At 43.8% G+C, this 14152-nt stretch overlaps 1 protein-coding gene across 12 annotated transcripts in view; it reads right to left on the minus strand.

Annotated features, from left to right (window-relative positions):
* Window positions 1–4341: 4341 nt before the first annotated feature.
* DENND2B (DENN domain containing 2B) overlaps window positions 4342–14152 on the minus strand; it is a 297272-nt gene continuing 287461 nt past the window's right edge. For all 12 annotated transcript variants that reach the window (XM_084630242.1, XM_084630241.1, XM_084630235.1 and 9 more), the window contains 4 exons: window positions 12530–12641; window positions 11251–11490; window positions 7627–7713; window positions 4342–7156 (listed from right to left, as the gene is read on the minus strand). In XM_084630242.1, the coding sequence (XP_084486368.1) occupies window positions 7122–7156; window positions 7627–7713; window positions 11251–11490; window positions 12530–12641 (474 nt within the window). In that variant the 3' untranslated portion in view covers window positions 4342–7121. The remainder of the gene's footprint in view (window positions 7157–7626; window positions 7714–11250; window positions 11491–12529; window positions 12642–14152) is intronic.

Genomic DNA, 14152 nt, shown 5'->3' on the forward strand with positions numbered 1-14152 from the left:
GGACTATGACGGGGGGACTGGGTGGATCTCCTGACCCACCACCCTCCCCCTGCATGTTCTCCAGGAGATGGGGGGCAGCCTTGTCGCCCACCTCTCGGGTTTTCCTTGAGTGGGTACTGCGAGAGGGTGCTCCCCGCTCCCCCCTGGCCCTCCGGACCTTTTCATCAGGCCTCTGTCCTACGAACCCTCCCAGTCCCCTCTCTTCCACAGTCCAAACCAGCTGTGTGCCCTGCAGCCGGTTCACTTCCGAACTGTACCAAGGAAACAACTATACACTCTCCTGCTCCACACGTTTCTCTTTCTCACCCTCATGTCCCACCCTGATACCAAATGGTGGGATTATCTACCACCTGTGGAGGGTGAGGAACCCCAGTGGGCCAGCCTCTATTCCACCCTGGTCTCATAGCCCACCGGGGATATAGGTTGGGGGCTCCTCCATGGAGCCATGAGCTCAGGCATGTACCTGGCGCTGGCGCAGTTCACCCCCATTCCTGATGCCTGCTGCTTTTGCGGCATGAGGGAGAACCTGGCGTACATTCATCTCAAATGCGCCAGGTTGCAGCCCTATTCTGGCTCCTCCAGAACCTTCTGTTGAGGTTTTGGCTGCACTTTTCCCCACACCTGTTTGCACACCCTGTCCATGGCCCCACCAAGTTGCAAAACCTCCTCGTCAACCTCCTGGCCCTGGCCAAAGTGGCCATCTTCAACACCAGGTGGAGGAGGTTAGATGAGGAGATGCTCTGACTGTGGGGCCTATTTCCGCTCCTCCCTGGTCTCACGCATCCGGGCAGAGTTCCTCTGGGTGGCATCCACTAGCTCCCTAGACAGCTTTGAGGAGCAGTGGGTGCTGTCCGGGGTTATCTGCTCAGTGTTCCCCTCTGGATCCCTATTTTTGAACCTGTGACCTTCACTCCTGACCCAGTTATTCATTAGTTGTCCCATGTATTCAGTTGGTTCCCGGGTCCAGTGGTCCCTCCTGCAAGGCTGGGGGAGGGGCCTTTAGACGTGGGCAGGCAATTCCTGTAAGGCCGCTGCTGGGTTCCTTCCCGCCAACCCCCAAAGCTCAAACATCACCAGCTTTAGAAGTGCATCAGGGTAGGAGGGGAGCTATACCTCTGGGCCTGGAGGGGGACTGGGGTCCCCTTTCCATGCTCCCCTCTGCCAGCAGGAGGGTGGGCTGCTGTGCTTTTCCAATGCAAGCTGAGTCTCCCATGAGCACCTCACTCCAGGAGCAGGGGCTTTAAGAAAATTAGCACATGTGGCAAGACTCCCTCTGGCTGGCCCAGGCAGGAGGGCGGTCTCAATAAGATGTTCGCAAGGAAATGTAACTGAAAAGAGAAAATGAATAACCAAGACAGTAGTTTATGTCTACAATTTAAATAGATACTACAGTAAATAGAGATAATTTAAGATAAAAGATGACAGGGAATTGCATGCAGCTACTAAAATGAACATAATTGTCTAGGGAAAGTAAGAAACAGATTAGCATATTCTTATTCCCGCTTTCTGCTCTATTTGTTATATACTTGTCAGTCATGTTGGTTTATCCATTTCCAAATGAATACATGTAACAGCAACAAAAGTGCTTGGTCAGGAAGGAATCTTACATTAAAGACCAGTGGACAGTAGGTGTCTTCTTTGTGATATGTATGTATTTATAAGGTTGTCTAAGGAAGACTTGCACATTTTTGTATCATTTAAGGAATTTTCTGAAAGATTTTGGTGACAGCTCTGAAAACAGACAGATGCCACTTGTAGCCTACACACCAAAAAATCCAGTGTATTGTATCATACAACTTCCATCTGGATGAAAAACAGCTATGATCAGAGACTGATCTAAACTGAGTTATTAAGTTGAGTTTATTATGGAAATAGAGTAACTTTGTAGTTAAGATTGCAAGTAAGTTTGTTTAAAATCAGATTTAGCATCCTCTCTAAAAGGCAATGAATGTTAACTTCAGAATTGCCAATATTCTTAGCATTAGTTATTGAAATGTTTACTGTGTGATTTTTTGAAGAACACCTGAAAAACCACCATGAATTGTTTCTCTAAATAATTTGTGTAAATTTTGTGGTGCCATTTTAAGGGGGGGAAAATTTTGGAAAAAGATTTTAGAAAGTTAGCTTTAAGAATATTGATGTTCCTTAAAAAACAGTAAATCTGGGAATGGACACCATTGGTAGCCAACGGATGAGAACTCCCTGTGTTTCCCAGTGGCAGAAGATCAAATACTCTGGGCCAGATTTTAAGATGCAGCAATCAGAAGAGAGTGCAGTTCAGAGGGCTAATTCTTATTTGGTGCAAACTGTCATAGCTCCAATGAGTATTTTGTTTGCAAAACTGTTGTAGGTTTGTAGTCCCCTACATTAAGTTGAAGCAGTCTGAAGATAGCTGAAGGGTCCAAAACCACAGGATCTGTGGCTGTGGGGCAGCCTGATTAAACTCCCTTTTTCCTCCTATACTGGCAATAGGTAAAGGAGGTTGCGTAAAAGCACCCACTCTGTTGTTCCACAAGAGGATCCCCCTTATAATCAGTCCTGGACTGGTTTTATCAGTTTTAGGGTCACTGTACACTGATAGTATGGTATACAACCAAGCACCTGAGAATCTGTCCTAAAATGTCTATTAAAGTGCAGCATAAGTTCTATAAAAACACTAATTGGTTCTACTGTTACTTGCAGGCTAAGTTTTCACTGATACAACAGGAAACAGTTATGAAGGGACCTTGGACTAAAATTACCAAGTGGACTGCAGTAATTGCCCGTACATCACAATCACAAGCATGTATCTTCTCCTTTGTCTAATTTCTCTGTGTGGGATCCAAGAAGGTACTTAGGTGCTAAACCCCAGACATAGGCCCCTAAATCCCAGTTTTGGCTCCACTGCAATTCACAAAATTCCTGCCAAGCCCTGTAAGTGCCTAAACTCACTCAGCACCTAAGTTTTTCAGAGTAAAAGTTCCATAGGCTCCTATGTTCCTGCTTCTGGACACTTTTGTCTCCCTCAAGGCATCCGAATGCCTATCTCCCACCTAAGTCCTAGACCTAGAGCAATTCATGAACCAGGAGAAGACATTCAAAATCCAGCCAGAGGAGGTGGTGCCCACTTTATAACTTTTAGCCCAGTTGGTAGCCCAGTTGCCTGGGGTATGGGAGACACAGATTCAATTCTGCCCTCTGGCTGAGGGGGAGAAAACATTTGAAGAGGGGCTTCCCCCCGATCAGGGGAGGGCTCTAACCATTGAGCTAGGGGGTATTCTGATGTGGAGCTTCCTCTGTCCCTCCTGTTGAAGTTGTTGCACTCTGGGTAAATAATGAGAGTGGTTGGAGCAGGGGAATTAGATCTGGGCTCTCCCACATCGCAGGTGGGTGCCTAAACCACTGGGCTACTGAGCGATTCTTTCTCTGGCCTAATGACTGTTTAAGTATTTGTCCACAGAAAGTCACTGGGCCAGGGAGAGAGAATGTTAATGTGTCTGTCATACAGGGGCTAGGGCACCCACCTGGGAGATGGGAGATCCTGGGTCCAGTGCTACTGTTCCGATCACTTTTTTTACCCAGAGTGCAACAGCTTCAACAGGAGACTGAGGGAGCCCCACATCAGACTATCCCATAGCTCAGTAGTTAGAGCACCCTCCTAAGCATTGTAGGAGACCCCTGTTCAAATTATCATTTTGTGATGGGAAAATGTAACCTAGATCTCCCACATCTCAGGTGCTCTAACCAGTGGTCTAAAAGTAATAAGGTGGAGACCTTTTCTTCTTTTGTGTTGCATGAAGTAGGCACCTGACTTATTCCCTCAAAAAGTGGCTGAGGCACCTAACTCCAGGCAGCTGGTTTCTGTTCATGGAACACTACCAAAGTGAGACGCCTCCTTACAGACTGGACTTTGGTGCTTACCACCAAGAGAGGAGCTCAGCAGACACCCCTGGCCAGCATCTCCTATTAGCTAACTTAGGCAGGGAGCTGCCTAATGAGCTGGCTTTTGTGGATCACCTTCTTAGAGCCCTATCTCTCTCCGTTCATTGTATGGGGAGCCTACGTGCCTAATTTGGCTTTGTGGATCACAATGTTGTTCCCGTGATTTTCTTGGTGCCTAACTTGAGGCACCATGAAACTGCATTGCAATCCCCAAGACCCCTTGTGGATGCCACCCTCTCCACTCCATAGCAGATATCACAGTACCCTTTTATCACATTTCATGAGAACGTACCAGTTCAGACACCAGATCAACACAGCAACCCATATTCCATTGTCCCATGTTCATGGCAATGAAGAAACCAATTAGATTTACTCAGACAATATTAAATGCTGCAGACAAGTACAACAGGCAAGGCTGGATATCCCTGCATATCTTTATTGTAACTCAATAAGAGGTTAAGATTTTATGCATTTTTTTATTTACACTTTCTGGATTATACAAATCTCTTATGGCACTAGAACATAAGTCCCACCATCTGATCTGATTTTTCGTGTTGAAGATTTTTGCTTTCACTATTAAACACTGTTTAAGTAATTTTCCCTTGTTCAGGACTTTGTAATGACTGACAGACAGATGGGAATGATTAACTCAATATTTTTTGTTCATGTGATGATTTGAAAGGCAGGTTTTCAGAAAACATTAGGGTTGTATTATTTACACATGCTACATTTTAGAATCAAGGAAGGATGTGCAATACTGCCATCATCCTCTTAAGAGTCCAATATTGATCTCACATACGGGCACCAAACCTGAAACAAGATATGCATTTGGGGGTGTATCACAACATATGGTATGCTTTAAACAGTACCTACACAGATGGCAAATTAAAGTAAAATTGGTAAGCTTTCCACCTAGATAGCTGAATCACAGATGAAGGGAGGAAGACAGCTTCAATGTGAGAGGATAAGTGCCTTATTATGATAGGGCACCCTCCTGGCATCTGAGTATTTTATGGCCATTTTTCTCTTGTGTTTGTAACAACTGTTCCCATGGTAGCCATTTCCTCCAGCCCAGGGTGCTGTATCCATGATTTTCTTAGAAGATGCTTCATGTTGTTCCATAGATTCGTTCGCAGGGTTTATTTACAAAAGTGCAAAAGTCAACCTCAAAAGGTCAAGAATGTCACCTCTAATTCAGAGAACAAAGGCCCGAGGTCATGGATAAATCTTATATGGCAGTGTGATGAGATGCCCTTGCAACCACAAACAGCACAATATGAAATTGTTAGTGAAAAAGGAAATAAATTACATCAATAGATCTCTAATGTATCAAAGGCACTTGGTATTTTCAGATTCATACACATTTCATTTTATGTACACTACATAAACTGTTATGTTAGAATTGAATGTGAGGGACATAATTGCTGGAAAGGAAATTACTTCACCTTCTCAGTGAATAAACCCTCCATTTTATTCTATGAGGCTGGTAGCAAACCTGAACCACTGACAGGTTAGGAGTTGCGCAAGCCTCAAATCCAGTCTTGGTAAGCACAGAAATCAAGTTTTAAAAACTTAAAACTATATATACACTAAGAATGCATTTTAGGGGGAGGAAGCATCTCTTCATTTGTATTAGCTGATAAAGCTTGCAAACTTTTTCTGATTTACCCTCGTTGAAACTAAGGATTTAACTGAAATAATAAATGAACAGCAATGTAGCAGACAATGGGTATATTATTAACATTGGTCAAGGATCAATTAATTTAAATAATTTTAAATTAGGAAAATTTGGGGTGACTTCACCCCTTGTGCAAAGGGCCAGGATAAGGCCAGTACATCTGTCCCACTTAAACCCTCTGCACTGCTTAGGCTATTAATTCTTAGATAATGCGAAGAAAAGGATATAACTAACATACATCGAGTCAGTGCTGGCCTGAGCTGCACTGGTACTCAAGGCAAAGACTGGGATTTGGCATCCCCCTCTTCCATCTATCATCATTCCTTTCCATCTCCATGTCCGCATCGCTCAACCTGTTTCCTTCTCAAGACATTTAAACACAACATTACAAAAATCAACATGAAACTTTACTCGTCCGGGTACATTTAACCCATTATGTTAATAATGACAAAACTAGTATGTTATTGTCCCACCAAAAGAATAAACCTGAACACATTTTGAAAGCTGATTTTGTTGCCAGATTTAAATTGACAGAACGGTGAGATAGATTGTTGGGTAACATCCCGAGTTATCTAGTGTCAAGTAAGAAAATAGGTTAGAATAAATTTCATGAAATAGCAATCCTACTAAGAGAGAGAGGTGTATATTATTCATTTTATACTTTAATTATAAGATATTCAACAAAAATCACAGCAAATTTACTCTTTCTGTATCTATTCAGACAGCAGCTGAAATGTTGGAGGGAATCCAATGAACATAAACAAACAGGTATATTTACACAGTTTATTAAAAACCATACATATATTAGGAAAGGATGTACTGTACCTAATTATTGCAGGTTGCATGTCAAAGAACTGAGATTTCCTCATATTTAGCAGTCATAGTGCAGAATGCATTAAAAACAATTTACTGACCATAGTTCAAACCAAGTGGAAATTCTGTTGTGAACCAAGTAGCCTATTACAAAATTACCTGTTATTTCTGTCTTTTAGAATGGATTAGTAGAAAAACAAGAGAAAATTATAAACTCTGTCACATAAAACAAGTCCCCTTGCATACAACCTCTCCCTCTATATACCCTGGAGTTCATTCACTATTACAATATTCAGGCATCAGTGTAGTTCTCAGAAACATCCTTTGAAGTCAGTGGTTCTGCTGAGACAGTCAGCTGCACATAATTAGCTATTCATTTTGCACCAAGCATAACTCAATTCATACTAGAGAAAGAAGCACCTGTTATTCTCAGGAATATACAAATATTTACCACAGTTTTTCTTGCTCATTAAAAAAGAAAGCTTACAGCACATTATTTACAAATTCTGTCCAAATACATAAAGAAGAGTCATTATAAACTTTTTTTCTTTTCTTTTTTTGCTGGCACATTGTCAAACAGCATTTGCAGTCACTTAAAGCTGTATTCAGCTTATCTTATTCTCCTCCCGCACCAGAATCTGAAAGGTTGTAAGTGTCTCAAGCACAGTGTCATAAATAGTCTTTGGATTGATGTGTCAGTAGAAAGGAGTTAATTCTTCTTGTGAAGGAACTTCATTTTATTTCCTACAGCAAATACAAAATGTGATCTATCAGTCACTAACATACATTGAAAAACAAAGAGAAACTGAATGTTAGTCTAAAAAGGTTTCAAAAGCATACTGTAACCAATATATAATGAACCAACTATATAAAAAATGTAGGTATCCAACTATTAAAATTCTGGACAACCAAATCTGATAAAAGGCAAGGTCCCTTTCCAGATTTTTTTTGGGGGGGGGGGCGGGAGGGGGGGAGACAATACAGTCATTAGGTAAGGTTTCTTTTTCAAATTAGAATGAGACTTCCTTAGCAAAGACCATAATGAAACCTACTATTATCAACGATAAGTAGATTGTTGTTGATTTTCTTTTGATAATGCCTATCATATAATTAAACTACGAGTTGAGTATCACATTTCAATCTAGGCAGAGCTGTGCTTTGTTAAGACCATTTGTTAAAAGCATTTCAGAATTTCTTTAAAAGTTTTCCCTTACCAAGACCTCGCAGGAATTTGTTTACTCCACTTTGTTCAGTGTCTGGAAGCTCTTCCAAATATTGTTCAACCCTCTGTTCAAAGAGACCTGTGGGAAGTGGATAAAATAAAGCATTGTTTGGTCTTCTTTTCAAGTGAAAGGGAGGGTGAGGGAAGATGCTATGGAAAAGGGGATCAAAATCTAGTGATTTGATTTGTGTTGCCCACAAAGAAAGAGAAGACTTTTGAACAGTTTCTTTCAACGTTCACCTCAGGAGCGTATTACAGAGCAGAGATTCTCAACTAGAGGTCCGGGGCCCATGAGCTGGTTTCAGGGGGTCCATCAAGCAGGGCCAGCATTAGACTTGCTGGGGCGCAGGGCAGAAAGAGGAAGCCCCGCCATACGGGGCTGAAGCCCGGGGCCCCGAGCCCTGCCACCCGTGGCTGACACTGAAGCCTGAGCAACTAAGCTTTGCAGGGCCACCTGTAGCGGGGGGCCCCCAGCAACTGCTCTGATTGCTACTACCTAATGCTGGCCCTGGCTTTTAAATGCAGAAAAACAGTTGTTGTGGCACAGGTGGGCCATGGAGATTTTACAGCATGTTGGGGGGTTGAGAACCCCTGTTCTAGAGTCCTTTAAGAATTTGTGGCTTTTGCAATCTACATTAATTTCCTCCCCTTCCTTTGTCTTTCCTACCAGCCTTTTTGTCAGTAGTTTATTCTTAGAAAACTTAACAGGACAACAATTTCCTCAAGTTCAACTTGCCATCAGTAATGTTATCAGCCACCTTAGACATCGTGTCAAAGTTTCAAAGACAGCATGAGTTGCCTTCATGATTCTCCCAGCATCCATCTTGCTGAGAAACAGAATGCCCAGGTCTTCCTTCAAACCCAAGACTCCAGCTGTCCCCCAGCCCAAGTATCAACATTATCAGCATAAATTGCACTCAGTAAGATGGCTAATCGACACTGGTTGCATCCCTGGGTAAAAATAGATATTTATGCACATAACTCTCACAAAACAGTTCTGAATGTTTTCCATTGAGCCCCAATCCTAACTGGACACCAAAATTACAGTTATCATAGGGTGGGGGGAGGGGCTGGATTATTAACTTGCACCAGCCCCTGCTCAGCCAGGGCCGCCTCCTACCTGCAGACAGGCTTCTTGTCAGGCTGCAGCAGCTCCTGTCCCAGCCCTGGAGCAGAGGGGCAAAGGGAAGTGGGGAGGTAGAGATGATCCAGCCAGCAATCCAGGTTGGGGGAGAGGGAGAGGAGTGAGCAATGGGGGGGAGGAGGGGGAAGATGTGGAACAGGAGCAGGGCCTTGGGGAAAAGGCAGAGCAGGGGTGGGGCCTTGGGTGTCCAATTACCAGCAGTTAGAAAGGTGGAAACCCTAAGAAAAACATCCTAGAAAATAATCTTGGAAAGATAATGAAAACAAGAACTAGAAATGTAGGCACTCCAAATGAAGCTGGGCCCATCTCACATTACAACTTCCTGCCCTTTGTGCTTGGCTTGAAACAGTAATTCAATTTACTGCTATAAATACCATTTAACATTTTATTTTCTTCAAAGAAAGCCTACTTAAGGCTGCTTTCTAACACACAAAGATTTCTTACACTGCCACCCAAACTAATACCTTTTTATGCCTAAACTCAACCCCTAAAAAACTGGCCAGGCAGTTTTAACATTTAGAATATCTACTTTGTAATTTAACAATCAGAGCAGAACTCAGTGGATTGTATCACCCAGCAACATAGACTTATCACCGATCCTGAACTGAGGTAGAGCCTGATCTTGCAAATCCATTTGCACGTCACAAGGACAAACTGGCAGGTGCAAAGTGATTTAGGTCATAACTTTTGAAAAAGTCACAAAATAGAGGCAGAATCCAGGTGCTCCAGGCCTTCAGCTCTTGAAGTAAATGAGGTTTGAGGTTGCTCAGTGTATAGTAGCAGATCCATTTTGTAGAATTTGTCCCAAAAAGGCTGATTTTGCAATAAGATTTGTGCAAGGGGGCTCCTGTGCCTGCATGGAGCCCCAACGGGGCTTTCAACAGGCACAGAGGTCTATCCCTTCCGCGCTCATTGCAGGATTAAGGCTGGGGAGAGTTGTTTTCAGACACAGGGGAGTGGAAAGAGAAATAGAGCCAGTGTAACGGGGTATTTGCAAGAGAAGGGCCTTGGAACATATATTAGGGGTTTCCTCCCTGGGAATTTTTAATACTTGCTATTTCGTGTGATCAAGTGGATTCCAAATGCAAAACCATGCTATTCATAAGTATCTTTAGAGGCAGGTTATCTCCTTCTCTTCCTTCCCTCATATTAAATTTTCCACCTCTCCTCCTTGCCCAAATTTCCCCTCTGAATCCATCCATCCCAAATTACCCAGTCAGCTCCCATTGTCTCCCCCATTCCAGCTCTCTTCGTTAGCTGTTCAGCCCCCAAACGCCATACCTTAGGGAATCTCCTCTCTCTGACATGAAGCTAGGAAGGCTTCTAGCTGCACAGGACGCTTAGCAACCCTGCCTCACCTCTGGTTCCCCCCCACCACCACATGGTGCAGCATTGCCCTGATGCAGGAGGGGACGCCCCAGCTTGCTTGTGCGTCCCTTTGATTCCTTCCGAAGCTTTTCGGTCTGCCTTCCGGGCTGGGGGAGGAGCAAGGCTGAGCTGAGAGCAGGGCTCCGGCAGTCGCCAGCAGATGGCATTGCTGTGCAATACTCAGCAGCCTCAGCCCCAGACCGGGCTGGCTGCTGCACAGGCTGCTCAGTGTTCTTTAGGGACATGGACCAGAACTAGGAGCACAGTGGCTCTCTAGTCTAGCAGGTTTGAGAGTTTGACTCATCAGCTAATTGCTTGTTTATCCAGTTGGACTTACACTAAAGCATTGGGACTACTCAAATTGCCTAGGGAGGTTGTGGAATCTCCATCACTGGAGGTTTTTAACAACAGGTTAGAATGGTTAGGAATGGTCTAATTACACAGTCCTGCCTTGAGTGCAGGGGACTGGGCCAGATGACCTGCTGTGGTCCCTTCCCGTTTACACTTCTATAGTACTATATAGTGAGGGTTTGCAGGAGCAGGACCCTCGCTAGGTAAACTACATTGGTCAGATTTCTTGAACTGTAAGACTCTACCCTATAGTCTAGCCCCGTAGTCTTTACTCACACAAACACGTGTCTCACGCACATGAAAGGGATTACAGGACCAGGCCAAATTCTGTCTCTTAAATCATGTCCTGCACTCCCGTTTATTTGCTGATATTTATTGTAACCAATATAACATTTTTTTCCACATTTTTACTTTGTACCTCATTTGAGGCATCTGAGAGCTGTTCTAGAACCATGAATGAGCTGTATCCTTTACATTATTTCAGGGTGTGGGGCAGTCAACTTTTCCCTTTAATAATTTCATGTCCTGAGATGGGAAGTGTCACAAGGATGAGACTCATTCCTTTAAAACCTATCATTTCAGTTTTAATCCAGGGCACGCAAAAGAAGAGGGTACTGTGTCTGGCAAAGTTAGCTACAGCACTGATATTTGGCATTATATAAATCTGTAATTGCTAAAACCATGTGAAAACATGAAAGTGTACTAATCCCCAAAGACAGTCTGCATAGTAGCAAAGGGAATCACAAGCCTTACCTTTTGCCCTGCATTTTCTCAGTTCTCTGTCCTGGATAAACCCAGCAAACATTTGGGACTCCATAAAGACCTCCAGGAAGCGACGGATACTCTTGGAAGCTACAGATTTGCGGAAAGCATCCCTTTGGAAGACACGCTCTCCTTTTTCATTCTGAGTTAAGAACAGGGAATAGTGGCCAATTGTTTCCACGAAGAATCGGATGAAAACTTCTGATACTAATCCATTCAGGGTGTTACACTCTGCAAAAGAAAGCAGCAATATAACATCCAAATCATCTGAAGAACAGCAGCTGTACAAGGTCCCTGCTTGGTCACTTGCATTGGATCTAATGTTTTCACCTAATATTTCTTCCCCCAAAAGTCTAACTAGCATTATAATAATCATATCTGAAAAAAAGATTTGCAACACGTAAAACCACATAAATGCCCTGTCACTCTCTTTCCCTTTCCCCATTAAAATTAACTGGATGTGGAAAGCATAAACTGGACTATAAGTAAACATGCATCTGATGAAGTGGGTTATAGCCCATGAAAGCTTATGCCCAAATAAATTTGTTAGTCTCTAAGGTGCCACAAGGACTTCTCGTTGTTATAACTAAATTTGTCAATCAATATAATAGCAGATCTTCCATATCTGAAAGTCAACAAAAATACAGTTTGCTTTACTGGGTAAATCCACATGAGACCCTCAGAAGATGCAGAATTAAAAATTAATCTTTGAGGCCTTAATCTGAAATGTGTCTCTGCTGTTTGAACTTTACTTCTTCCTGGATAGTTAGCATGCTTCTGAATGATCTTGAGAGTAAAATTTTGTGCTGAGGGTAATGAACCTTTGCAAAAAATTGATTGAAAAAGATTTATTGTAGATTCAATTCTTGTATCACTTGTGAATACCTCAGAGATGTTAAAGTGGCTTTACATATTTAAAGCAAAGTTTAATAAAAATAAATATAAAATGACTTGGACTAACTGTATATTAGATTTTTTACATCAAAGTCTCTAAGAAAAGGTTAAAAAACATCTATGGGAGTGTGTACATTGTGGCATTTAAAAGATATTTTAAACAGGCTGTTAATATATTACCATGCTTTGAAAATTACACTACATGCCCTCAATCATCAACTCCAATTCAGAAACGTAAGTTGATGTTATAAAATGTAGCTGTGGGATGAGATGATGAGCTTTCTGAAATTTGGCCCTTGTTTCTTTCTCCTGATCCCAGGGACACAATATCACCCAACCACACAGGTAGACAAGACTTGTTTCCAGATTATTTTACCATCATCTGAATCACTATCTGAATCCTGATTTATCAGTTCGTTTTTTCTCTCTAGAGCCTGCTCCAGAGCAGCTTGCAATTTCCTAGGTAATAGTGTGTCTTCATCATCCATCTAAAGGAGAGAAAAAAAATTCTTTAGACTGTTTTCTTCCCTATATGCTCATTTGCAATCAATGGTTTTTCAGGGCCTAGAATTCAGAAATAAAATATTCTGTGATTGTTAGTTTAATGCAGGGGTGGGCAAACTACGGCCTGCGGGCTGGATCCGGCCCATCAGGTCTTTGGATCCGGCCCGCGAGATTGCCACCCCTGTGGCATCGCAGGCCCCGAGCCGCTCCCAGAAGCGGCTGGCACCACGCCCTGCAGCCCCTGGGGGAGGGGAGGGTAGAGGGCTCCATGCACGGTCCTCGCCTGCAGGCATCGCCCGCTGCAGCTCCCATTGGCTGGGAACGGGGAATCGTAGCCAATGGGAGCTTCGGGGGAAGTATGGGAGGGCGAGGGCAGCATGCGAAGCCCTCTGCTCCCCCCTCCACCGGGGCCACACGGACGTGGTGCTGGCCACTTCGGGGCCAGGGAAGGCAGGCAGCCTGCCTGAGCCCTGCTGTGCGCTGTTGCCACCCCGGAGCTGCTCCAGGTAAGCGGCGCCAGGCCGGAGCCCGCATCCTGAACACCTCCTGCACCCCACACCTCAACCCCCTGCCCTGAGCCCCCTGCCACACCCTCCAGCCTTCCTGCACCCCACCCCCTGCCCTGAGCCCCCTCCTGCACCCGAACCCCCTGCCCTGAGCCCCCTCCTGCACCCCAACCCCCTGCTGCACCCCTGCCGCATCCCTGCTGCACCCCAACCACCTGCTGCACCCCTGCTACACTCCAACCCCCCAACCCCTTGCCCTGAGCCCCTTCCTTCACACTGCACCCCCTCCCACATCCCAACCCCCTGCCCCATCCCTACATTCATGGCCCTGCATGCAATTTCACCACCCAGATGTGGCCCTCAAGCCAAAAAGTTTGCCCACCCCTGCTTTAATGGCTATATGAATACAATAATGAAACCTTGTGTTCCTCTGTTATATATTTCTGAATTTAACTTTATAGTGTTTTTCATGAGACTGAAGTAGAGAAATATAACATGCTATTGGAGTGCAATGTAAATACATATAGGCCATGAACCTGCTTGTTACACAACAAACATATTATGAAGGCACCAGGCAGGCATGATGGGTTCCAAATAGCTGTGTTTCTTGAATATACACAAGATGAAGGCCTAGCCACACATACACACAGCTGCTCAGGCTCGGTTCTGGAAGCTTCTTCAATTCTTGATAGTTCCTCTTTTGCTTATTTTCCTGCAAGTACTTTTGCTCATTCTCCAGACCATATTTAACGTTTGCTCCAGAAACAATTATCTTATATAAGACTTCTAGAGTTGCAAGGAATCTTTAGAGTAATCTTATCTGTTTGCCCAACCTTTACTTTAAAGGGTACATCCAATTGACTCAGCGCATTCTCTTTTATCTGTAAATTTTCTAGTGCCACCTTACTTTCAGGAAATAGTGATTCTTTATCTTTCTTTTTCCAAGGTTCCGTCTTACTCCACAACTCAACTAAAATACTGTTCATCCT

This window comes from Lepidochelys olivacea, assembly GCF_965140295.1.
Source record: "Lepidochelys olivacea isolate rLepOli2 genome assembly, chromosome: 6".
NCBI classification, from domain to species: Eukaryota; Metazoa; Chordata; order Testudines; family Cheloniidae; genus Lepidochelys; species Lepidochelys olivacea.